The sequence below is a fragment of the Aspergillus nidulans genome, chromosome VI (genome assembly GCF_000011425.1).
Source record: "Aspergillus nidulans FGSC A4 chromosome VI".
Lineage (NCBI taxonomy): Eukaryota > Fungi > Ascomycota > Eurotiomycetes > Eurotiales > Aspergillaceae > Aspergillus > Aspergillus nidulans.
Window position 1 is genome coordinate 725,759 of NC_066262.1, and position 24,504 is coordinate 750,262.

The 24,504-nt window shown below is 49.7% G+C and overlaps 9 protein-coding genes and 2 pseudogenes across 11 annotated transcripts, besides 1 other annotated feature; 5 read left to right on the plus strand and 6 right to left on the minus strand.

The window, feature by feature from the left end:
• Positions 1 to 24,504: part of a sequence feature (contig 1.55 1613..492661(-1)) that runs on past the window's edge.
• On the minus strand, positions 1,503 to 2,365 carry ANIA_03421 (putative nucleoside-diphosphate-sugar epimerases; the record flags this gene model as incomplete). Its single annotated transcript, XM_655933.1, has 3 exons — positions 1,503 to 1,892; positions 1,952 to 2,051; positions 2,106 to 2,365. 3 exons carry the CDS (start codon positions 2,363 to 2,365, stop codon positions 1,503 to 1,505), a joined length of 750 nt encoding a protein of 249 aa, XP_661025.1.
• On the plus strand, positions 3,850 to 5,382 carry ANIA_03420 (Zn(II)2Cys6 transcription factor; the record flags this gene model as incomplete). The annotated part of the gene is made up of 1 exon (XM_655932.1): positions 3,850 to 5,382. The coding sequence occupies one exon, from the start codon at positions 3,850 to 3,852 to the stop codon at positions 5,380 to 5,382; it is 1,533 nt and encodes a 510-aa protein (XP_661024.1).
• Positions 6,191 to 7,019, plus strand: ANIA_03419 (sugar O-acetyltransferase; the record flags this gene model as incomplete). Its single annotated transcript, XM_655931.1, has 3 exons — positions 6,191 to 6,291; positions 6,354 to 6,590; positions 6,656 to 7,019. 3 exons carry the CDS (start codon positions 6,191 to 6,193, stop codon positions 7,017 to 7,019), a joined length of 702 nt encoding a protein of 233 aa, XP_661023.1.
• Positions 8,417 to 9,709, plus strand: ANIA_03418 (glycoside hydrolase family 7 protein; the record flags this gene model as incomplete). Its single annotated transcript, XM_655930.1, has 1 exon — positions 8,417 to 9,709. The coding sequence occupies one exon, from the start codon at positions 8,417 to 8,419 to the stop codon at positions 9,707 to 9,709; it is 1,293 nt and encodes a 430-aa protein (XP_661022.1).
• On the minus strand, positions 9,951 to 11,965 carry ANIA_03417 (protein sgdD; the record flags this gene model as incomplete). Its single annotated transcript, XM_655929.2, has 3 exons — positions 9,951 to 11,185; positions 11,216 to 11,542; positions 11,623 to 11,965. The coding sequence occupies 3 exons, from the start codon at positions 11,963 to 11,965 to the stop codon at positions 9,951 to 9,953; spliced, it is 1,905 nt and encodes a 634-aa protein (XP_661021.2).
• ANIA_03416 lies at positions 12,912 to 14,859 on the minus strand (annotated as a pseudogene). Its single transcript has one exon. A coding segment is annotated over exon 1 (1,948 nt).
• ANIA_11395 lies at positions 16,109 to 16,860 on the minus strand (annotated as a pseudogene). Its single transcript has one exon. A coding segment is annotated over exon 1 (752 nt).
• On the plus strand, positions 17,840 to 19,009 carry ANIA_03415 (ADP-ribosylglycohydrolase family protein; the record flags this gene model as incomplete). Its single annotated transcript, XM_655927.1, has 4 exons — positions 17,840 to 17,851; positions 17,923 to 18,044; positions 18,105 to 18,384; positions 18,434 to 19,009. 4 exons carry the CDS (start codon positions 17,840 to 17,842, stop codon positions 19,007 to 19,009), a joined length of 990 nt encoding a protein of 329 aa, XP_661019.1.
• Positions 19,257 to 20,546, minus strand: ANIA_03414 (putative aldo-keto reductase (YakC); the record flags this gene model as incomplete). Its single annotated transcript, XM_655926.1, has 4 exons — positions 19,257 to 19,552; positions 19,625 to 19,990; positions 20,050 to 20,206; positions 20,388 to 20,546. The coding sequence occupies 4 exons, from the start codon at positions 20,544 to 20,546 to the stop codon at positions 19,257 to 19,259; spliced, it is 978 nt and encodes a 325-aa protein (XP_661018.1).
• Positions 21,654 to 22,972, minus strand: ANIA_03413 (40S ribosomal protein uS5). The gene is made up of 4 exons (XM_655925.2): positions 22,747 to 22,972; positions 22,538 to 22,675; positions 22,149 to 22,406; positions 21,654 to 22,099 (listed from the first exon to the last, which is right to left on the minus strand). Exons 1-4 carry the CDS (start codon positions 22,870 to 22,872, stop codon positions 21,842 to 21,844), a joined length of 780 nt encoding a protein of 259 aa, XP_661017.1. The 5' UTR covers positions 22,873 to 22,972; the 3' UTR covers positions 21,654 to 21,841.
• On the plus strand, positions 23,396 to 24,210 carry ANIA_03412 (Mpv17/PMP22 family protein; the record flags this gene model as incomplete). The annotated part of the gene is made up of 4 exons (XM_655924.1): positions 23,396 to 23,406; positions 23,469 to 23,523; positions 23,598 to 23,724; positions 23,795 to 24,210. 4 exons carry the CDS (start codon positions 23,396 to 23,398, stop codon positions 24,208 to 24,210), a joined length of 609 nt encoding a protein of 202 aa, XP_661016.1.

The window sequence follows — 24,504 nt, forward strand, 5'->3', positions numbered from 1 at the left end:
GAAACCATTTTTTGGTCCCCCCCTTGGAAGGGGGGGCGGGAATTTTCCACTTGTTTTTTTTGGGAATGGACACCCCGAACCCAGGTGGGGTTTTTTTGAAATAAAACCCCGGGGAAAAATGCGGTCCTGGAAAAATTTCCCCCAAAAAAAGGGTGGGGGGCCGCCCCCCTTTTAAAAGTTTTTCCGGGCCCATTTTTAAACAAAACCCGGGCTTTGAATTTTTGGAAAAAGCCCCATTTTTTTTGTTTTCGGGGGGAAAAAAATTGGGGGGGGGAAGAACCCCCCGCTGGGGGGGGTGAGGGGAAATTTTTTTTTTGGTAAGAGGGGGGGGGGGGGAAAAAAACCCCGATTTTTTTTGGGTTTGGGGTTTTTCCCCCCCCAAAAAGGGGGTTAATTTTTCCAAAAAAAAAAAAAAAAAAAAAAAAAAAAAAAAAAAAAAAAAAAAAAAAAAAAAAAAAAAAAAAAAAAAAAAAAAAAAAAAAAAAAAAAAAAAAATTAATTCACACGGCTACGGAGTTTTCAGGTCCTCTATCTGAACAGCTCCACGCCCTCAGGGCGCATTAGCGGCTGCCTGTCGGGCGTTTTACCAGTCTCAGGCGTCAGGGAAGGCCAAGACGGTCTATCAAGGTTTGACGTTGAGAACATCATCTAACTGGTACGTTCTAAGTACTACTTCTATACATGTTTCTTTCTTATTCTATTTTTGTATAGTTCACCTTATTCGCCGCCTTTTCTTGCTAGCTACGAGTGGCCCAATCATGCTTGAGACAAGCCAGTTAACCTCCTATAGTCATTTAGTTCGACACCTGCTCCAAAATTATAAATAGCAAGACAGCCTTCCGGAGAAGGAAGTCGACGAATGGAATTCCGCGCTCAAGGAAGATTGTTTGAGAGTTTCTGCGCAGACTTGATTACGTGTGTAGTTACAGGCTAATACACAAATATGTTGCTAGATCAGGCTACGATGAACTAAGAGTGACCAAAATACCTTTACTCCGACCCTCGTCCTACACCTGATTATCCTCTTGCAAGATAACGTAGAAGCCATCTAGGAAATTTATAAGAACCATCTGCTTGGTAAGCTACAAGTGAGGCCATGAAAATTCCTTTTTTTTTTTGTTGAACGGGCAAGACATTCGTATTCCACCCAACTCACCAAAAGCTGATGTCCAAGCTCGTCTATCCTACTTACAGAGGCTTGGAGTATTCCTATAGTTCTAATCCCGGACTTCTGGCCTCTTCGTGAATTGTATAGTCAGGTATTTATGAGGCGGTCGCTACGTCGACGGCTGTTTAGAACACGCTTTGTCAAATGAAGAAGATAAGCCGGAGTAGTCCTTGCTTGAAGAATTATTACCAACAATTTGTGTACTAGCAATGCCTCTATGTGTGTTTCATGCCGACCTATCACGCCCCAATCCAACTCCTACCCAGAAACGCTCAGACTTAACTATATATGGTATGCATAAGTGACCGCTTGAAGATAAATCGAATCAAATGACCTAGATCCCAGCAACCCGCCGGAAAACGACGTTTGGGATGATCCTTCCACCCCCGGCAACTCCCTCACCAGACAAAGGCTTCCCATCACCTTTCGCAAGGTCTGTCAAGAACTTCCCTAGGTGCTCTGTCGGCGAATCGCTCTTTGTGAGCACATTTCGCATTAGCGGGCCAAAGATTGCATGTATTGATTTAGCCTTGAAAGATTGCTGATCTGGCCGTCGCAGTCTAGCTTTGAGAGTCTCAGGGTCGTTCGCCGTGTCCACGTAGGCCGGACGCACGCAGAACGGTTTGAGGCTGGGATACTTTGTGGAGAGATTGAGCAGAGCAGTTTCGGCTTGACCTTTCACGCGGCCGAAGAGGGGTGTGAACATGCCCGGGGTTTGGGTCGCCTGTTATCCGCGTTAATTGGCTTGCTAGAATGACTTGGGTAACGAAGGGCTGAACGTACACCCTCTCCAGAGACATAGACGAAATTGAACGAGTCAGATAATGTCGAGAATGCCTTTGCTGCGGCAAGAGGGTAGTCTAGCGTGATTTTGATATACTCCCTGTGCGATGTTAGACCGCACTGTAGCTCAATATTCGTGAAGGGTATAGCTCACTCCTTCGTAACCAACGTCTGCGATATTCCCTGCGCCCAGATACACCCATCCGCCCCCTTCAGCTTGTCCAACAGCTCCTGCGGGTACTCGTTATAGTTCGTGTGCTGGATGACAGTGACATTGGGTTTGTTTTCTGCGGCCGGCACTGGACTGCGGCTGATGATGTACAGCGCTGAAATCTCGCCCGCAGGGAGGCTGAGGATGTGGTTGAGGGCTGCGGAGCCGACAACGCCTGTGGCACCAGTGAGGATAAGACGCATTTCGCTTCAAGTATCTTGTATTTCTCGCTATCTTGTATTTCTCGCATCAGGTAGGAGTGAAGTCGATAATCAGAGGCAATCGACCTTTATAGATGATCCCTGTGCTATTCATGCTGACCAGGGGACTACCTACTCAGCCGGAGATACTGTCGATGTCGATAAGTCCGGGAGTCGGCCTTGGCGTCAGCCATCTGTCAACGAATCCCGACTCTCTGACGAATTTCCTTCGCTGCGGCTGAGGTGAGCCACTGGCTGCCTTGGAAGATACTCCGAACCGACAGCGCCTAAAGCTTCGGAGATCGGCAGCTAAAGCCAATGTCGACGCGTGAGCGCAAGGTAATTCAATTCTACCATGTGTTATCTTTTTTGGCGCCGTGAATCGACTAACCCGTGGTTGAATACGCTAGCGAGTAAATATAGAGGACGTTGACCCACGACGTCGCCTTTCATCATCAACTCGAGCTTCTAAGGTGTCTTGCAATACTGCTGCTATACTGTCTTTGGAAGAAAGGACGCAAATAGGCGTACAGCGGCGACCCGTTTACTAGACCTGAGCCGGAAGCATTGTCGGGGCACGATGTTTTAGTGCCAATCCAGCGGTTGTGTTTACAGATTCAGAGTCCAGACGCATTGAACAGATCATCCTCCTAGCAATGAAGCCGCCCCACAGCAATCTGCTAGATTCTTCAAGTCACAAAGGCAGCAGTAGGAACAGGTGTTTGGTGTTCCTCCTGGTGTTTCTCTTGGTGCTCCTCTTGGTACTATAGCGGGCATCAGTAGCATGGGCTGGGATCACTGGGGCGGGAGAAAGGTTTCACTTCATCGTCGACCCTAAAGCCGCCTGATGTCTTCATAACGAGTCATTGCGGTAGTCGAGGAAATAACGCATGTCCCCGCTGGTCTCGACAGGGTCTGTGGCGTGGTAATGGGTAGCCGGACTAATTCAGGTATACTGGCTGTGTCATACCCATTTCCTCTATATATGCGGTTCTTTGCTGGCGCTCCTTTAGCACATTTTCTAAGATTGATGGATTAGGGCCACCGACCGCCAAGGAAGTTTAACTAGCCTTGCACTGTGGCTGGGCTAGACTTCCTTCATCAACGGTCGATCACGTTTCCCTGACCACGTTATTTGCACTCTGACTGATTGAGAATCCTGGCTAGGCCCCCAGCATTTCCAAGAAACGAGGCACGAAGGGCGATTTGCTGGAGAAGCCAGGCCCTGCGGCTCAGCCACGAGATTGCGTGTCGGGGCCGAAACTAAAACCAAATCATATTAATACCTACTCCTTGCGCAGCATACGAGCTGAAGATAAAGCTTGGAATACATCAATTTTCCATTCTTTTTGCGCCTTTGCTCTGCAAAGAAGGATACAAGAATGTCTACAACCAGGACTATAACGCGACCTCGATCACGCAATGGCTGTATCACTTGCAAGTACGATCCTGGCCATCTATATCGCCGAAAACAAGAGTACTAAGCCATGCTTAGAATCCGACATGTGAAATGCGACGAGGTCAAGCCCTTCTGCAACCAATGCCAAAAATCCGGCCGCAAATGCGACGGGTACGATAACGCCTCGCAAACTCAACTTCGCGCGCGCATTGCCGAGCGTCAGAAGCCACTTAATCGAGACACTCTTGGGGCGGACCATCGACTCGTTCTACGGCAAGGAACGAGAACAGAGAGGCGCTATATCGACTTCTTCTACACGCGGACCTCGCATGCGTTTGCAGGATTCTATGATAGCAAGCTCTGGTCGTACCTTATACCACAGTTTGCGGAGCACGAGCCCAGCGTGAGACATGCTATGACTGCTATCGGCGCGCTCCATGAACGGTTCCAGCTTAGTGCAGTAGCTGGGAGCGCGGTTCTGACGGTAAATGGGTCAGCGCCGACAGAGCAGTTCGTGCTGGAGGAGTATAACAAGTCAATCCAGACTCTGGTCAAGTCTCTCACTGCACACAGTCAAGGAGGGAGTATCAATTTGGCGTTGACGACATGTTGTCTGTTTATCTGCCTGGAGATGTTACGAGAAAACCGGAAAGAAGCACTAGATCATATAGAGGCAGGACTACGAATTATCCACAAGCATGAGCAATTAACATCAATTGGTTCTGGTTGTACCAGCGAGCTGTATCAACAACTCCGCGACCTTTTCCTTCGACTTAACCTTCAAGCATCCTTCATGGGCCGCCTGCTGGTCCCAATAAACGTGGACTCACCAGGCACCAGAAATGGACACATCTTTACTGACCTGACCGAAGCAAGGTCCCATCTCGATCGTCTGATGACAAAGGCCCTCCGCTTCATCCGCTCCGTCGGCATCTTGCGCGAAGAACGACCGCCGGTGGTACAGGCCCAGTTCGAAGCAGAACGCGACCAGATTTGTGAGGAACTGCTGTCTTGGCGATGGTCCCACGATAAACTCCTCGACAGACACGGGCTGGAAATCCAACAGTCAGACCTCCGCGCCTCCCTTTTACTGCGTATATATTACCAGGCTGCCTTGCTATGGGTCTGTGTCGCGTTGGACCGAGACGAAAACGGACACGATAATTTCACCGCGGATTTCGAGTCGCTTATATCCAACGCGGAAGAAATCCTTCGCCTTTCCTCGCCCACGCGAGGCGCGGAGAAAGCAAGAGTGAAAGACGCTGAATCAGCCTTCTCACTAGAGGGCGGAATAATCGCACCCATGTACTACGCCGCCGTCCGCTGCCGCAACCCCTTCCTCCGCCGGCGCGCCCTCAATATTCTCTTCCAACACTCCAAGCGCGAAGGAATGTGGAATGCACGACTTTGTGCGCAGGTTACGAAAGTCGTTGTCGAAGTTGAGGAAAGTCAGTGTCCGGAGCCACCGACGAGCGAAAAGGACATCGGCCCATTGGCAAGGGTGTATGAAGTTGTTCAGCTGAAGGAAATCAAGGCCAATCCGACACAGGCTGTGCTTTATATGAAGCCTGAAGGAGTGAATGGCCCGTGGAAAACGAGGAGTATTATGGTTGCGTGGTGATTCTATTATATGGGATATCGGAGTTTAACGTGAGTGGCCCGGAGACTCGTCGTTATTTGTCTTTCACATCTTTTCCATCCATTCTGCCACTATGCAGCGTGGCTTCCAGGCTCTGAGTGGAGCCCAGAGTGTCTCACGTCGTTGACACTCCTCCATAAACTTCAACCCTCATTTGCTCAGACTGTCCTTTTCCACATATACCTGTCCGTATGTGAACCAGTAAGACCTATATTGGGGCTCTTAGTGTTTCGCCATTGTCTACACCATGAACTGTGAGGCAAGTGAAGAGCAATCCCTTTGGCTCGCCATTCACCTGAGTTCGATTCCTGGGCCAAGATTTACTTCTGAGGAATAAAGGTACAGCAAATCCGCAAGGGACCGATGGAATGATAGCAGATCATGTAGGCATTGAAGAGACTATTGGGACTAAATTGCGCAGATATGTCTCGTCAAGCCAATCCCTACCCTCACTCAATGCTACAGACTCGATAAATGGGAGAAGATCGCGTACTATAGACACAGCGAATTATTGGCTGACAGCGCCTGAACTAGCCTAAACTGGTATAGTCTCATCTTAGCCCAAGCCTATATTCCAAGTTGGGCGCAGAGGATCTTCAACAATGACATTCAACCTCGCCTTGATATTACGCGAGTCAATTCCAGACATCAAGACCTTCCTATCTTAAGTCTTTGTAATCCATACCTATTAGATACCCATGACTGAGCGAACTAAATACTGACTCCGATTCAGACTCCTAATTCAAGTCCAACTCCAAACCCATTCATACCCCACACTCAGTGTAGCACAATGGCCGCCCCAGCGAAAAGGCCGGAGATTATCGAGATTGCACGCGGGCTGGACCACATCCCCATGTGTGAGGATTACGAAAAGATGATTTCGGGAATGATGTACCTCACTATCCGGCCGACACAGGTTCATGCGAATCAATGTGCTAATATATCATCGCCAGGTACAATCCCCTGCTTCCCACTCTTGCCGCAGCACGGCACCGCTGCCGGGGCGTGGCAAGTGATTACAACAATCTCGACACAAAGGCCGTCTCCTGGGAGGAGATTGGGGAACGCCGGTTCGAGTTGTTAAAGAATGTTGTTGGGCGGGTTGGAGAAGGCACCTTTGTCGAGCCTCCATTTTGGCCAGACTATGGGTGCAATATTGTAATTGGGAAGGAATGCTTTGTGAATTTCAAGTATGTCTCTTCCCTATTGTCTTCGCCTCCTAGCTATATCTAGTCGAGCTAACTGTAATGGCTAGCTTTACGGCCCTGGACACGAGCCTAATCGTCATTGGCGACCGCGTGCAGCTTGGTCCTAACGTATCCATTTACACGGCAGGCCACGACACATCCATCCTATCCCGACGCAAGTTCGTCGAGTTTGGTCACCCCGTGTTTATTGGAGATGATTGCTGGATTGGGGGAAATGTGATTATTCTGCCTGGCGTGAGGATTGGAGAAGGGTGCACAATTGGGGCGGGGAGTGTGGTTACGAAGGATATCCCGCCGTTTTCGGTTGCAGTGGGTAGCCCTTGTAAGGCCATAAAGACCATTCAAAGTGCGGAGGAGGAGTTGAACGATCCCAAGAATCCGTATAGGGATTTGCCAGAGAAGTCGGGGTAGTTGGCCAAGAGCAGTGTTTGGAGGCATGTGGTGACCGTGAGTGGCCGCTCACTCTGGGCATATTGCATATAAATCGTCCATACTTACGATTTTGAACAGATAGCAAGGGACACATGACATACATGAATAAATGACTGTGCCCTCACTGGTGATCCTACCCTTCTCTAAGGCTTTAAACCCGTCACCTTCCTACCTAGCTATCCAATTCGGGATCACCAGCCAGACAAGGTGCCAACAGACGCACACTCATCATTATTTCACCACTATATATATTTATCTTTTCTTACCTAATTCAGCCCCAATCGACGCCCATTCAAAACTCATTCTTGGCTGCCCTGATTTCTTATGCCCCATTGACGCAGAGGCATACAAATCCTACCCCGGCGCTACCAAGTACGCGAACCCCGGTCTTGTCTAGATTGCCAACGTCTCAACTTCTCTCAACTTCTCTTACGGGGCTCTACTGCTCGAGTGTGCACTTCGCCGTCGAGCTGAACCGCACAGTTTAAGACGGCGAGTCCCCTACCGCTAAGCGTATTACCTCAGCGTCCCGGAGAGCCCTCATGTTAGATGCTATCGCCGCCTCTGCTGCGGCTCTCCTACCAGGATAATCTCCGGGCGGCATCAGTTAGACGTGGTCTTTAGCGAGGATCTGCAGCCGTTACTTCCACCTTCACCATATAGCACGCTTCACGCATGCGACTTCACAACCCCACGGAGAGCGACAGCAGCGCAATTCATGATAAGCAGGGAATGAATACGGGGCAGAATCTGTAATTGGGTTGCGTGCTCGCGGCGACGATGCAGCGGCGGCGTAGGAAATTCATGCTGAAAGTGCTCGGTGGTTCATGCGTCTATCTGTGTGGTGTTGGGGAGATAGGGGAGACATTAGCCGGACAGAGTGATCACTTGCGATATGAAGGCATATGAAGGGTTGATCCTGAGGAGAAACTCGGTTTGCGAGGGGATGGGGATTGGGAAAAGAAGGGTCTACGAGGTAGCGCCTGTGAAGGTAAAGACTCATATAGCCAACGTACTAGTAATATCGTCTGCTTGAGCATCCAACAATTCAGCTATTCTCAGGAGATGATTTTACCCGAAACAAAATTCGTGGCACTTCCATATTCGACACGGAGAGGAAACTGAGAATTATCCTGGCCTCCCCGCATCTTCATCTCGGCCCTGAAGATCAATACTTGGCCGTTTCAGACTAACAAACTTTGTATGCGCTGAAGAATACTCATGAAGCACTAGCCATGCTCTTTGGAGACGGCCACCGGGCCGGTCCATGTATGGAACGGCATACTTCGTGGAGACTCAACGTCCCTGGAGGAGTATAAGTTGAGTCAATTCTTCTCATCCTGCTGGCTCATATCCGCCTTCAAAGACATCTCAAAATGGCTCTGTTACTATCTCTCAGCCTTCTTGCCACAACAATCTCAGCCCAACAGATTGGGACGCCAGAAATCCGGCCACGTCTTACTACCTACCACTGTACTTCCGCCAACGGCTGTACAGAGCAGAATACCTCTGTGGTGCTCGATGCCGCCACGCACCCCATCCACGATGCATCCAACCCCAGTGTCTCCTGCACCACCTCAAATGGGCTAAACCCTGCTCTATGCCCAGACAAGCAGACTTGCGCAGACAACTGCGTCATCGACGGCATAACTGACTATGCTGCGCACGGAGTCGAAACCCATGGGTCGCGGTTGACACTCACTCAATACCGAAACGTGAACGGGGCGCTCTCCTCTGTTTCACCGAGGGTCTATCTCGTTGATGAGTCCGACCCTGATGAGCAGGAGTATCGAGCCTTGTCCCTGCTCGCCCAAGAATTTACCTTCACTGTCAACGTCTCCGCGCTCCCATGCGGGATGAACGGCGCGCTATATCTCTCCGAAATGTCTCCCTCCGGCGGGCGCAGCGCGCTCAACCCCGCCGGAGCCTCCTATGGCACAGGCTACTGCGATGCCCAATGTTATGTGAATCCCTGGATCAACGGCGAGGGAAACATCAACGGCTACGGAGCCTGCTGCAACGAGATGGACATCTGGGAGGCTAATTCGCGGAGTACGGGGTTCACGCCTCATGCTTGTTTATATGAGCCGGAGGAAACTGAGGGAAGAGGGGTATACGAATGCGCCTCCGAAGATGAGTGCGATAGCGCGGGCGAGAATGACGGCATCTGCGATAAGTGGGGATGCGGCTTTAACCCGTATGCTCTGGGAAATACAGAGTACTACGGCCGTGGCCAAGGGTTTGAAGTCGACACTAAAGAGCCCTTCACGGTCGTGACACAGTTCCTGACGGATGACGGAACAAGTACAGGTGCTTTAACCGAGATTAGACGGCTATATATCCAAAACGGGCAGGTCATCGAGAACGCAGTTGTCTCGTCTGGTGCAGACTCGCTGACCGATTCCCTCTGCGCCTCTACCGCGTCATGGTTCGACTCATACGGAGGAATGGAAGGGATGGGAAGGGCGCTTGGCCGTGGGATGGTCCTCGCCATGAGTATCTGGAATGATGCGGGTGGCTACATGCAGTGGCTCGACGGTGGGGATGCAGGACCCTGTAATGCCACCGAGGGCGCACCGGAATTTATTGAGGAGCATACGCCGTGGACAAGGGTTGTCTTTGAAGATTTGAAGTGGGGTGATATTGGCAGTACTTTCCAGGCGTCTTAGCTGGTTAAACCATGTCATTGTAGAGGGGTGAGGTTGTGCGGAGTAAAGTTCTAATTACACACTGTCTATCCTATTTTTGTCGGCTCATGTAAAGATAAATGGGAGGTCTATATATATTGTACAGTTGCTGAAGCGTAGTATACAGACGATAGGACGGATCAGCCCTACGTCTCAACCACCACTTTAAACACCAAAAACCTCTTTAACAAGCATCTTCTTATTGACTACGGCAAAACCGATGTTAGCAGGGGACTAAAGAAGTAAAGGATGTGAGTAGAAGAACTGTACCCTTTCCCATTGCATTCCTTGGAATCGCCCCCTCCAAAACCTTCATCTCAGACGGCAACTTATACGCTGCAAGGCGGTCCTTCAACGCCCACCGCATATCGAGGACCCCCCAGGACTTCCCATTCCGGCCTGTCCTCGCAGCAACCTCAGAATTAAGGACGACAATGGCCACGACTTTTTGGCCCCATTGCTCAGAAGGGAGACCGACGACGGCTGCTTCAGCGATTTGCGGCCTGGTAACCTCAATTAGTTCTTGTAGAGAAGAGGGCAAAACTTGATGGACATACAGCGAAAGCAATTCCCGCTCAACCTCCAGCGCGCTGACCTTTTCCCCGCCGACCTTGATGATGTCGACGCTGCGTCGACCCTGAATGAAATACATTGGGCCCTTAGCCCATTCACCGCTCTTCCCTAGCCCAGCGGTCTCCACAGAGCGGCGGGTTGCGACATCGCCTGTTTTGAACCAGGGTCCCTTACCGTCGGCGTCTGGGGCAAACGTTTCTTGCGTCGCTTTCTCGTTGCCCCAGTACTCGCGGAAGATGGTAGGGCCGCGAAGCTGGATTTCTCCCTCGCGAGCGCGGCCACTACCATCAATTTCCTCGCCAGGTTGGATGACCTTGTTTGTGTCGGTGTCAACGAGTCGGACTTCAACGGATGGTAGAGGCCAGCCAACGCTGCCGTCAACGCGGTCTGTAAAGTCAAGTCCGCAACTAAGCGCCATCCCGACCTCTGTCATCCCATAGCGTTCAAGCAAGACGTTACCGTTGCTGAGATCCTGCCAGGCCTTTTTAGTAGGTGTTGGGAGCGCCGCGGAGCCGGAGATGTTGAGCCGGAGATGTTCGGGGGAAATGGCGACTTTGGATGCCGACTGAACCTGAGGTGAAAGAGTGGGAAAGGTTGATAGGAGTCTGTTGTAAATCGTTGGCACAGCGTTGAGGAATGTGATTTTGTCTTTTGTTCCCTCTGGTAGAAATGGCTCGGCGAGACGGTTCCACACCGCGGTGGGATTAAATGGGAACATAAACTCGATCGAGGACCCAGATAGGACTGGCGTTATAATTGCGTTCACTGTTCCATGGATATGATGCAGGGGAAGGAGATGTAGGAGCCTGTCACCCGGGCTATACTTCCATGCTTCTAGCAACGACGCCGCCTGCGACGCGAGCGCAGACTGCGGGATCACCACACCTTTCTGGTCGCAATATGTTAGTCACTAACCATCCGCTAGATCCGCCAGGAGTCGTACCGGCCTGTTCGTTGTCCCAGACGTATAAAGCATCATCCCACCACTGTTCCCATCGAGACCTTCCAACTCTACAGCCCCAACATCGGAGCTACCGGTTCTAATCTTCCCACGCATGTCAAGAATAGGCTGTCGATCCAACTCTCCTTCCATAATCTTCTCCGCCATATCCGCATACCGCTCCGTAGCAACCAACATTCCGGCCTGGGAGTTATTCATGATATACTTCAACTCGTGAATTGGAAACCCAGTCGACAGAGGGACTGCAATGGCATCGCTCGCAAGTATAGAAAGCAAGATCACTGTACGGTCCATCCGTTATTAGCAAATGCGCAAGTCGTTAAGCACCCAAGGCAACCAAGGCAACCAAGAGAAACATTACCTACGTAGTCGTAGCTATTCTCCGCCAGAAATGCGATTCGTTCACCCCGAAGCCCATCTCGTCCACGGCCAGATGAATTCCACAGCTGATCCTGTGCTTTGACTACATCTGCGACAAGGTTCCCGTACGTAAATGATCGGAAGGACGGGTTATGTACAACTGCGAGACGAGCGGGGTCGTGGTTTTTCAGCGCACGGAAAAGAGGGAGGTTCGGAAGTGTTGCGAGGGATCGGCGGACAGCGAAGCCAAAGAACGTTGGGCACGATGTGCAGTTGAAGGATGCTGCAGAAGCGCGGCGAGAGATAAGGCCCCTCGAGGCGGAGATTAATGTGCGTTGGTGCATTGAGCGACGCGATCAAGGTACGATTGGCATGTCCCTGCGGTGGATTAAAAGACCCGTTGATGTCATGAAGCTGGGATTCCTAAGCTGCGAGTGCGATCAGATAAAACTGCGGTTGAGGCTAACGACCTCAAGATACCTTCAATCCAGAAGAATGTAGACAGATCGTCGTACTCCGTAGAGTAGGCCAGCACGAAGAACGACCTGGATTTTGAGAAGGCTACTTGAGAGCCTGGGGACGAACCGACCATTCCGAAAAGGGCGACGAAGCTCTCTCCAATCCGTTCCCGATCAAATCGGATGACTCTCAAAACTGCATTGAATCGACCTCGTCCAGTAGCAACCATACAATCTTCCTTCCCATTTTCACCTTTTCTCTCCTCATATAGAATATAAATGCCTGGTCTCGTCCGTCTTGGCCTGGTCTCCCGCCGCCTCTTCTCAACAACCATCCCAAGGATGTCCTCATCAGCTACACCCATGGAAGATCTCATGAGAGAGAAGGTACCACTTTTTTCTGCCTCTACAACCTCTCTATCAGACGCCATAGTCGATTGCTGATGAATTATGTACTATGTACTAGATAACTGCGGCATTTTCCCCATCCACTTTAATAATCCGCAATGACTCGCATCTCCACGCGCATCATGCGCCAATGCAAGGATCGACGTCGAAAGAGACGCATTTCCAGTACATATATACCTCCTGGCGACGGTGACCCAGTGCTGATTAGTCCAGTGTAACGATCACATCATCCGCGTTCCAGTCGAAGATGCAGCCGGCGAGACATCGGATGGTGTACGCTTTGTTGAAAGAGGAGATGAGTCGGGAGGGTGGGATTCATGCGCTACAGTTGAAGACAAAAACACCGGAGGAGGAGCAAAGGGAGAAGGAAAGACAAGGGCAGTGATATGGAGCTGTTAACGTGGATTAGATTATATATACCCAGTAACAAAAAGATATTAAGATTATTAGGTGATGACTATCACGTAAATTCTAGCGCCAAGGGAAACCAAGCGAAGAGTCTAATATATACAGCGACAATAACATGCGCATCTTAACCAATGAGCAGCGACAGGAACCGTCAAGCCGCCTCATAGATGCAACTGTACATGATCATCAGTAGGTCATTGTCAGACAACGGTTTTGATTGAGTGCTTTTCGAACAACGACAGGACGGAACAGGGCGAGACGTGGTATAGCCAGATAACATAACAAAAGGAAGAAACAGAACGAGGCGGGAGCCTAGGGTCGGCTTACCCTGCGTGCAGACAGACTCCCACGGCAGCCCAACTCGGATAATCGCCAGACCAGGCCCAGAACTTAGGGGCAAATTCGTTTCGAACAAGGCGGTAGGACAACTAATCGAACAATGGAGATAACAAACGGAAGGATATTTTTGACCATAGGCTTACTGAGGCGTAAACCCAGCCAAGAGATCTTTTTTCCTTTATCTCGTCTGCGTAACAGCAACGGCAATAGCCACAATAATGGCAATGATAATGACTTGGTGGCTTGTTAGACTTGCTAAAATAGGCGTCGAAGCGTCGAAGCGGCGAAACTTACTAACGATGATCAAGGCGTACCATTTCCACCTCCGGGCCTTGCGCGCACTTTCAACAGCTTGCCCCAGCTGAGTGTTCGCGTTCCCAAGATCCCGAGCAACGTTCTCTGCACCCTGATCGATCTGTTCTACAGCTGGTGCTTGCTGTTCGATCATTTGGGCCATTGTAGTGACCAGATTGCTCACTTCCACAAGCTTCGCTTCAATCGATCTGATTTCCTCAGAACGCGCGGCTACGGCATCCCGTACATCGTGGCCTCTCTTTAGTCTGGCACCTGCAACCTGAGGATGAGTGAGCATAGATTGTAGTACGCCACTCACGGATTTCTTACCTGGAAGGTTTGTTCCCTGCCAGCCAGCACAGCTTCCACAGTTTGATCGATTTCTTCAGGAGAAGCCTCAGTGTTATTCAGCTGGACACGTCGACGCACCTGCTCCTTCAGTCGTTTTTGAAAGGACACCTGACTCTTTTGGAATTGTTCAAATTCGTTGCGAATAGCACGGCCCTGAACTTCGAGCTGGGATTGGACAGTGGCAGATCCGGGCGTCTTCTTGACCCTCGCAATGTCATCATTTAGCTTCTGATAACCAATCGAGATTTCATCCTGAATTTCATTCAAAGCCTGGCGAGCAGTGTCGTCTTCCCTCGGAGAGTTCGACTCGAGCAGGGCGTTCTGGGCGACGGCAAGTCGATTCTCTCTTAGGTTACGAAGGGTGGCAATGCCCTCTTTGATCTTCTGAACGTCATTGAATAGCGAATTGGGATCCACGGGGTGCTGCACGGGGTTCATCTCTGAACGTTCAGCGTGGTTAGTCTGTGTAGTAGAATTCCACGTAGAGAGGCGGCGCGCTTACCAACATCTTGGTTACCATAGTGGTTCTGGCCGTAGCCCTGGCTGTTGGCATAGGGATTGGACTGCTGCTCTCCGTACGCCGGATATTGGTTGTAACTTTGTCCGTACTATTGAGGTAGATTAGCAGGTTGTCGACAGGGCGCCTAAGCGGCGCTACAGAGGGAGTTTTCCAGGGGCGCATTAGGCCGGCGGACATACACTCATCGTGAAGATATAATGGAATCAATGAATCAATTTAACTAGGGACTTAGTGCTGAGAATCGCAAGATTGTTTGCTAAAAAGCAAAAAACCGAAGACGACAAGAGTGTAGTATGCGCGAGAGCTCTGGATCGGAACCGCGGAGAGAGGGACAAACGGAGGGTGCGCGAAACAGCGACCCGGGCGGAATGCGACGGGTGACAGGAGCGGACACGAAGAAATGAGGCTCAACTAGGTGATGAAACAATGAAAGGGATTGGAAAAAGGGTGGATAGCCTGCGAAAACGGGGGAAATGAAAACGAGGGGAGGAAGTGGAAGAAATTCAGCTCCTGACGACAGCAGTGACTACTCTGAATAGGGACTGATGACGGGTGAGACAGAGGCTGAGCACGAAGTGGCGCGCAGCTGGAGGTCGTGCTGCTGTGCTTCCACCAATCCACCAATCCACTCTATAGAGCCTTGTCGCTATTATTATCAAATCGCTTGATGATGGAGATTTGAGAATCCCGCAATTTAATCCGTTGTTTCTTGTACAGTTGCCTTATCCTTCAGGGGGAAATGAGCTGATGAGCTTCTCGACTCCCAAGCAAACTTGCAAGTCTCCGACGATCACCTCCTTTTTCAACAAAGAACAACAATTATTATCTGACAACATCAAAACTAGAGAACACACGTTTGAAAGGATTTTCTTTCCAATTTAAAATCACCTACAACCCGCTCGTGGCGCTGCAAAGTGTGCAAAGGTTATCTTGATGCCTTAGTAAGGCAGGGACTTTCTCATGGCCTCTATTTGATACGCTCAGCTACTCCTTGCCAAGGAAGTCACGGGAAAACTGCAGCCAATGCACCCCTGGCCAACGCAGAAGAATGACATAAAGACCAATGGAGTACGTGGGATGCCTTATTCATACACACGGTCTGCAGGCAAGTGGTGAGCTCATGCGGTTTGGACGAAAGTGAGCTCGAGAAACTTGGAAAGATACTCCAAGACCCCCAACATGGTGCATACCAAGGCTATTATTATAGAAAGCTTGTCCTGTACAGTGTTCAAATACTAATTTTAGTTAAGTATTCATATAGTTTAATCAGTAGCATAATTTAGTTGTCACATGTCGCCAGGGTGACAAGACGTCAGGTGACCAGGATTTTATGTGGAAGCATGGAGGAGTCTAGTATTCAGGGGTGCGGATGCACAAGGAAGCTAGGCTAAATACTAATGAGATGCTGACTAAGACTGTGCAGACCGGGCACCCCAAGGACAGGGGAGGAACCCATGCTCCGACACCCCCCCTCGGGCTGCGCAGGCGCAAGGAAGCATCAAAAGGAAAGCTAGGTACATGCTGAATATCCCATATAGTTTGTAAAGGCCTTAATATAGTCTCAAAGGATCTATATCCCTTTTCCCATGTCCAATGTAATATAATATCCCTTGTGTCCTTCCTACAGGTATCTCGGTCGAAAGGTAGGGGTCTTGCAATATAGAACTGGCTGGCTTGTGATGATATCATGGTTTGTTGGCTGCATTGATTCAGGCTCGTACGGCACGGCAATACTGGCTTGTAGGCTCGGTCGATTCTGGCTCGTCGGCACGGTCGATTCTGGCTCGTTGGCTGGTTGAATTTGGAGGCTCGAACAATGGTAGTTGATAGACAAGACCAGTGAATGTCATGTTAAAATCTCCCCTTTGGTAATAGCAGGGGCTTGTCAGGTTATCCCATGGGTATCGGAAGTTATTCTGTATAGCAATAATAACAAGAAAGGACTTCCTTAGCATGAGTTTGATCAGGATAGGCCTCAGCCCAGAGCCTGGGAAAACACACTATCTCTAGGTAAGAAGGTGTAAATTGCAGCAACATGGCTGCTAGAAGACTGGCTTGGAGCCAATATATAAGCCTCTATAGTAGAAAGCTCTCAATCTTCCCATAGGAAGTAAAAGTCTAGAGCAACCATCAGGAATTACAGCTCTGTAGACTATATACACCTTTATACTTACTGTGATGGTGTATTTCAACAGTAAGGAGACATCCTTGCCTAGTACATACTATATAATAAGCAGTACTGGCCTTCCAAGGTTGTTTTTGATGCCTCGTGAGGCTCTTAATCGGCATATTAAAATGCCTACGTGGTCCCAATCCAGGGGTTAAAGCCACGTTGAAGGATGCTACCCCCCCTCGGACAGGGAGGGGGTAAAGAAACAGATAGCATGTTGCTCAGAGCTTCGAGAATCAATTCTGCATATTTATATCCAGCAAGAAACTGAATTCTCCCCAGCATAAAGGGCTCATAACCTGTGGAAGCATGGAGGAGTCTAGTATTCAGGGGTGCGGATGCACAAGGAAGCTAGGCTAAATACTAATGAGATGCTGACTAAGACTGTGCAGACCGGGCACCCCAAGGACAGGGGAGGAACCCATGCTCCGACATTTTATGGAACGGTTGACCGTCCAAGCAACCCCGTCCAAGCCCTCCAGCGAGCCCTGCGCCTTCTTACCTAACCTGGATCCAACAGCCGCGTCCAAGTAGTATGGCGACTAGTCATGGTCCACAGTTGAGCCTCACAAGAAAAAGCACAGCCAAGATATCAGACGTGTCCAGGATTTTTTAGAGTTTACTGCGAACAAGGTGGTGCTGTCAAAGGGCTGTGAGAGAACAATTTGTATAGCTCGCAGAGATGGGAAGCTAGAGATTGTAGTATTAAGTGTCTTAAATGACCTATCCTCTCATGTGGGTAAATTTTGGTATGCAGCTAAATACATTGTTACCTAGCTGTACAAATAATCTTCTACGTTCTCCATACAACTCCCATAGCAACTACAACAAAGTAGTCATGTGATATACTGACATAAAGTTCCGGTCTTTGACTTTTACAACATTTCTTCACATCATGCAAGGGATTTATTGGCTATTGCGTCCCATATATCCTTGGCAAGGCGTGCCTGAGCGCATCACAACATAGCCCATATGCATATGCATATCTGTACCTTATTAGGCAGTGATATGCACACTTAAAAAATTATTGTATTAGTATATTCATATAATAGTGTTCAACTTACTACTGTCAAGGATGATTACTTAAAATGACATGGCGAACTCTACTAAATTTGTCAAGCTAGGATAAAATTCTGCTCATTTGTTCAGGTGTTGATCCTTGAATAGACTTGGTCCACTACTGATCACTCTTTGTGCTGGTGGGTGCAAGGCTGAGAGGAGGCTGTGCTTGGCTGTTAGGGCCTCTAATTTCTATGAATAGGCTGACAACATGCCGTCTACCGTAAGGTCTCTGAGTATTTTCTATCGGATGAAGCTAAGATGAGAACACCAACTGTTGAATCAAGAATCAAGGGGTCTATTTATGGGGTGGCAGTAGTTGATGCGCTCGGAGGGCCAGTGGAGTTCCAGCCCCGGGGGTCGTTCGAGCCAGTAACTGATTACCAGCACAACTTCAACTTTGACGTTCCCCCTGGGTGAGCACCCCATGGCCATCTCAATATTTGAGGAAGAAGAGAAACCAACTAACCCTGCAGGACATGGTCGGACGACACATCCATGACTTTGTGTCTAGCCAAGTCCCTGATTGATTCTGGTGGTGTTTTCGACTCCCAAGCAGCGATCCGAAATTATATAAACTGGCACGATCATGGCTACCTTTCTGCTACGGATGAGTGTTTTGATATCGGCAACGCTACATCGAAGGCGCTTAAAATATGGCAGCGGTACTTCGACCGATTCTCGATTACCACAATCGACGACCTCGCGGGGCGCGAAGGTGGCCAACCTGAAATTGACAAGGCCCTGAAGCATGAGGTACTATTCTACCATGATGTTGTACTATTTCCGGGACTGATCTGGACAGAATTATTGTGGAAACGGCTCTCTTATGCGCGTTTCGCCAATCGGCCTTGTATACTTCAATAACATGAAAGACGCCCTGTATCAGGCCGCCGCTTCTTCAGATGTCACCCATCCGTATCCAACATGCGCTGAGTGCTGTATGATCTACACAAAGCTCATTATGTGCGCCATGAACGGTGCCAGTAAAGAGGATCTTGCTGCAGAGGTAGCTGCCACGAGATTCAAAGATAGGAAGTTAGAACAGCGGCTTGGTCGCTATGCCGGTCTTCAGGACTGGCAAGCCAAGGCGGAACGCGACATTGACTCTTCGGGGTACGTGATATCCACGCTTGAGGCTGCGCTGTGGTCGTTCTTCAGCACGTCGACCCTCGAGGGTGGAGCTCTTAAAGCCGTGAACTTGGGCTGGGATGCGGATACCGTGGGTGCCGTCTATGGGGGCTTAGCGGGCGCATTCTATGGACTGGAGGCGATACCAACTCGATGGATTGACGGACTACAGAAAAGGGAAGTTATCGAAGAGATTGTAGATCGTCTTGCCAAACTCGGAGAAACAACTTGTCTCAACATGACATCGTGACCAGAAAAGCGACATGTTCAGCCAAATATGATGGTGTTTATGGTTAGAGAACGAGTTCAGTGTTGCGGATGCTATAAGGCCAATTTCTGAAACAAGCCCCCACCAATGTCAGCATCTTATCTAGTTTGCCGTGCCGTAGATCGATAGTTACCGTGCCAGCCTTTGAATAATCTATTTTATAGTTCTATGCAACCATCAAATCAACTATCATTCCAAGATGTAACCAACTAGCACAGGAATAAACATATCAATGCCCCACCAAAGCCTGGTGCTCCGGCCCATACCGATTGCCCGCAGGTTTTGCAGCGTCAATAATCCTCCTCATCTCCTTCCACTCTTCCCCACTAAACTCAATCTCCCTGGAGGCCCAGTTCTCTTCTAAACGCTTCGCCTTGGTCGTCCCCGGAATTGCAATCATCCCCTGCGCGGCGACCCAAGCAAGCGCAATCTGCGAGATCGAGACACCCTTCTTCAGCGCAAGCTTCTTGGTCTCCTCGACTATGGCACGGTTTTTGTAGAAGTTCTCGCCTTGAAACTTGGGGCCTACACAAGTTTATCCGTTAGTTGATGAGTTCCTTTTGGGCAGGTGTCGGGATTAGGTGTTTCGTAACGTACTCCTCCGTCGGAAATCATCCGGCGCAAAATCGTCAGGTGTCTTGTAGTCGAAGTTATCGACGAGCCAGCCGTGGCCTAGCGGACTGTAGGCAATGTAGGCGATGCCTAGCTCCTTTGCTGTGTCGATAAGACCGTCTGTTTCATGGATGGTTTCGAAGGTGGAGTATTCAGCTTGTATGGCGTCGATTCTGGCGACTATCACAAACCAGTCAGCACCAAGAAGCCAAGGTGGGACGTTTGAGGGGTGCATACTTGAGTTCGCCTTTCGCAGGGTCGCAGCTGAGCATTCAGAGAGGCCAATGTACTTGGTCTTTCCGGCCTTGCGGATCTCATCCAGGGCCGGGATTGACTCTTCGAGGGGCGTATCTGTTACATTATGGTTAGATGAGTGCTTCAATGGCCATTTATTCCGGTCTATGGCGTACTAGGGTCAATCCGGTGGAGATAGTAGAGATCAGGCGTGAAATCAAGGCGTTTAATGGTTCCCTCGATGTACTCCTTAATATGGGTAGCAGAGTTGGTGACGCCGCCCTTGCCAAAGACATCGAAGCCACACTTAGAGGCGACTGGTGTTGGTGTTAACTTGGTACATAGAGAGAAGCCTCAATTCGCAAAAAAAGAGGGGATTTTACCAAACACTTTATCGCGAACGTTATGCTTTTTGATGAATGCGCCAAGAAGCTTCTCGTTTATACCGGCTTGGTAAACAACCTTCCCTTCCGATCAGAATCCGTCCTAGTTTCAGTGACTCGAGTCAGCTTACAGCGGTATCCCAGAATGTACATCCCAGCTCGATGGCCTTCAGCAGCACGGGCTCTGCCTCTTCCAAGCTGAGGTTTGAGCCCAACCCGAAACTCAGACCCATAGCCCCGAAGCCGGGAGATGGAACATGGATATCAGCAAAAGGGAGTGTTTTGACCATCGTGATATCCGTACTTGCAATAATGTTCTTGAGGATTGTCTAGTGGATTGTTTGGGAGGCGAGTCCAGGGCTTTAAATATTGTACCACCGCTCTATCAAGTCTCGGATATACTACGGAGAAATGCCTGTGGAGAACTGGCTGAAGCATCCATCACGACCCCTTATGTCCTAAGCCCGAAAATATAGTCCGGAGCTGTCATCAAGATGGGCCGTAGGACACTGGCTGTTCCACATCTGAAGAAAGCGAAGCTGAGATTATAATCTCAAAACCATGATCATGCTAGTTCGTTACCCACTGGCAAGACAATCGTGAACTTACCCGAAGTTTTGGCTCCGCGCTAATTGCTGACACTTGCAGATCATTGAGACTCGAGGATTGGATGATGAAGTATAGACCTAAAAGATTCTGGTCGAGCGTGTACAAGGACTAACATTACCTCCTGCTGGAAGCAACTTCGTCTACAGCATTGGGCCGCCATCATTTCATGTACTAATGACATAATAATCAGTCATTTACCAGTAGAAGTTGGGTGCATGTGAGTAGCACTATACTGGGGCTAAAATCCAGCTTAACTAAGCGACAATGCTTGACAAGGAAGCAGCACCTGTCCACTAGGTAGAGATTGTTACAATCCCCTGAGCGCAACACTTGAGTGATCAGTTATGGTTTGTTGGAAAGGATGACGGCAGATCAGATGGGTTAGTGTCTTCGCATGAATAATATTATTATTCAAACTCTGAGATCTGCCATTGAGCACCTGATTTTGAAGCTGCGAGAACCCTAGTATGATATCTGATCAATACCTGGTTCCTAGTTATATCTACTAGGTAGCCTCTAGTTGAGCCTGGTCCAGCCTATCTAACCGAAATCTTGTTGACGGAACATCATGCAATGACGATTCTAGGCGGAGTCAAACTTCAGCTAGAGATGCCGCCGGGAGTCCGAAGTTGATGTGGGATTGCGGGCGAGGTCGGACATGCGAATTTGCAGAGTTGAAGAAGTTAAATATGCGGGTGCTTGCTTATTCCGGATGGGGTCGGAGGTTGTCCTGCATGTCAGTGTCCGCATTACTAGGGTCAAGTTATATCTAGACAGAAATACGAATGACTGGTAGAAGTATCTCTTATTCACTCCGCTGCTTTTCCTTCCTTCCCATGATAATTACATTCGTGGACACCGTCAGTCGCATAGCAGGCGTTCTAAAAGTCCGTTCTCCCAGCCAAAATTGAACCCTTAGGAAATAGTGGAATCAGAAAAACGAAGTCATGCAAGTAAAATTCCCATCATCGCACTTTTAATACTTCTTGCCCTGGCGCAGAACGTCGCTGAATTCCTCCAGAGGGCTGCGGGTGAGCTTGGTCTCGGTCCAGAGGTTGGGGGTAAGGAAGCCGTAGGTGTTGACGACGGCAAGGAAGGTAGCCTTGAGGGTGTTCTCGAGGGTCTTGGTGGAGCCGGAAGAGGAGGTGTAGGCATCCTGGACACCAGCGAGCTGAAGGAGACGCTTGACAGCGGGAGAGGCAACAAGGCCGGTACCACGGGGAGCGGGGATAAGCTAGGTATGTAAGTAACAGGGAAAAAGGGAGTGGGAGTGCGAAACATACTCGGACGGAGACGGAACCACACTTGGCGCTCTGCTTGACGGGCAGAGAGTGAGGCTCACCGAGGTTGGTACCCCAGTAACCGCGACGAACGGGGAGAACAGCGAGCTTGGCGATGATGATGGCGGCACGGATGGCAGTAGCGACTTCCTTGGAGGTCTTGATTCCGAGACCAATGTGGCCCTCAGAGTCACCAATGACGACGACGGCCTTGAAACGGGTACGCTGACCGGCACGGGTCTGCTTCTGGACGGGTTTGATCTATAACGCGGCAGTCAGCGCCTGTTGCTGTATATTCCTGTATTCCAATCCACTCTGTGGCACGTATCGTCCATCCTCTAATTCCACGTCCATCGGCGCAATCCGTTCCGCAAAAGAATTCGTATCCGTACCTTCATAACCTCATCCTTGAGCTTGGGCAGGAAGAAGTCCACGATCTGGTACTCCTTAACGGGCAGAGAGTGGAGGTAGATCTGCTCCATGCTGGTAATCTTGCCGGCCTTGACGAGACGGCCGAGCTTGGTCACAGGCTGCCATCACTTGTTAGTGACATATCCCCGTATCCGAGCACTTCATGGGCCAAACGAGTGATCCAACTAACCTGCCATTCCTTCTCCTCAGTCTTTCCTCCGCGACGACCACGGCCACGGCCGCGTCCACGGCGGTCACCACCACGGTCTCCGCGAGAGCCGAATCCTCCACGTCCACGGGGAGCAGCGTCAGCCATTTTGAATATAAATGTGCCGGAGTATAAACGGTAACCGGGCGGGAGGGTGTCGTTGGAGGTGTTGTCGACGTCGAGGTTGCGACCTTCGATTTCTGTTCGCTCGCTATCCACACCCTTTGGCACCCAACGAAAATTCGCGGGCGGGTGCGCTACTCCGTAAGCGAGACCCGGCCCTACTGCAGCGGACCCTAAGCCCTAACAATGTATCTACTTTAGGAAATCCGCTCTAGCCCCGCCGGCGCACGGGCCAGCACCAGGGGGCTCGTCATGTGATGGGGCGGATTACCGTGTCGAGGCGCGTCCCGCTCCAATAATCGCATTTGCGGCCAGTAGTGTCGGTCGTTGCCAGTTTTGCTTTTGTTTCGCAGGTCATGCTGATGCTGAGGACTCTTATCGTCTGTCTTGGGGTTCAATTTACTAATAGCGGAATTCTGCCAGCTTGACATTTCTTTCTCTGACACTCTCAAAAATCTCTCTTCCCGACTATTCTAAACTGATCCCAGCAATCAGCAAAATCAGAAAAATGTTACGGTGGTTTGTGACCCCGGTAACTCAATGGCTTCTGGACCCTAATAACCATGCTTATCGCTCCCCAGGTACCAGGCTAAGCTCGCAAAGCAGCCCATTCTCACAGCCAGTGTTACCAGCGCTGTATGTCCTTATAATGACCTGACAGCCGCCAACCTTACTTTCTCTTTCGTTTTCAATGCTGCTGGAAACTGTAGCTAACCCCTTGCCCCTTTAAGGTGCTTTTCGGCGCTGGTGATGCTTTAGCGCAGCAGGCAGTTGAGCGCAGAGGCCTCGAGAAGCATGATTTCGCCAGAACAGGGCGTATGACTTTTTACGGTGGTGGTGAGTTAATACTGTGTTATTACATCATGTCGATCTGTTCCTGTTCGCTCGTCATATTACATGTTTTTAGCTAACGCCGATCAAGCTGTCTTTGGACCGGTCGCCACGCTTTGGTTTCGGTTTTTGCAGCGCAACATCGCTTTAAATAATCCGAAAGCAACAATTATTGCTCGTGTAGCGGCTGATCAATGTCTCTTTGCGCCGGCTCATCTTACCTTCTTCCTGTCGTCAATGGCCATCATGGAAGGCACAGATCCTGTGGCGAAGTGGAAGCAGAGTTTCGTCCCAGGCTACAAAGCTAATCTCGCGGTTTGGCCTTTAGTCCAGGGCATTAACTTTGCTTTTGTGCCCCTGGAGCTGCGTGTGCTCGTAGTCAATGTTATAAGCTTGGGTACTTACCGTTCTTCTCCGTCTCACCCAACATTGCTGACTTGTCCATCAGGTTGGAACTGCGTTCTGAGCGTGATTAACAGCGGCGGTAAATAGTCTGACTACTTCGTCTTGGAGGATTATGCTTGGTGATACCCTTTATACCGCCGTGCCTTGGCTTGGGCATATGCGGATGCTTTCTTTCTTCTCTTTACTTCTCGCTTCACCCCTTTTGGATCTCGGTGGGTGGTTTAATTGTTCCTGCTAGAGGGATGCTCGACTAGAGCTGTGGGAAAAGCGAGCTTGATAGATTTCTCATGGCTTTTCAGATTACCGCTATAGACCAGGGCTTACTAAAATATAATAGAACTATTTATTCTTTAAAATCTTTACTTCAAGTTCCTTTTCCTC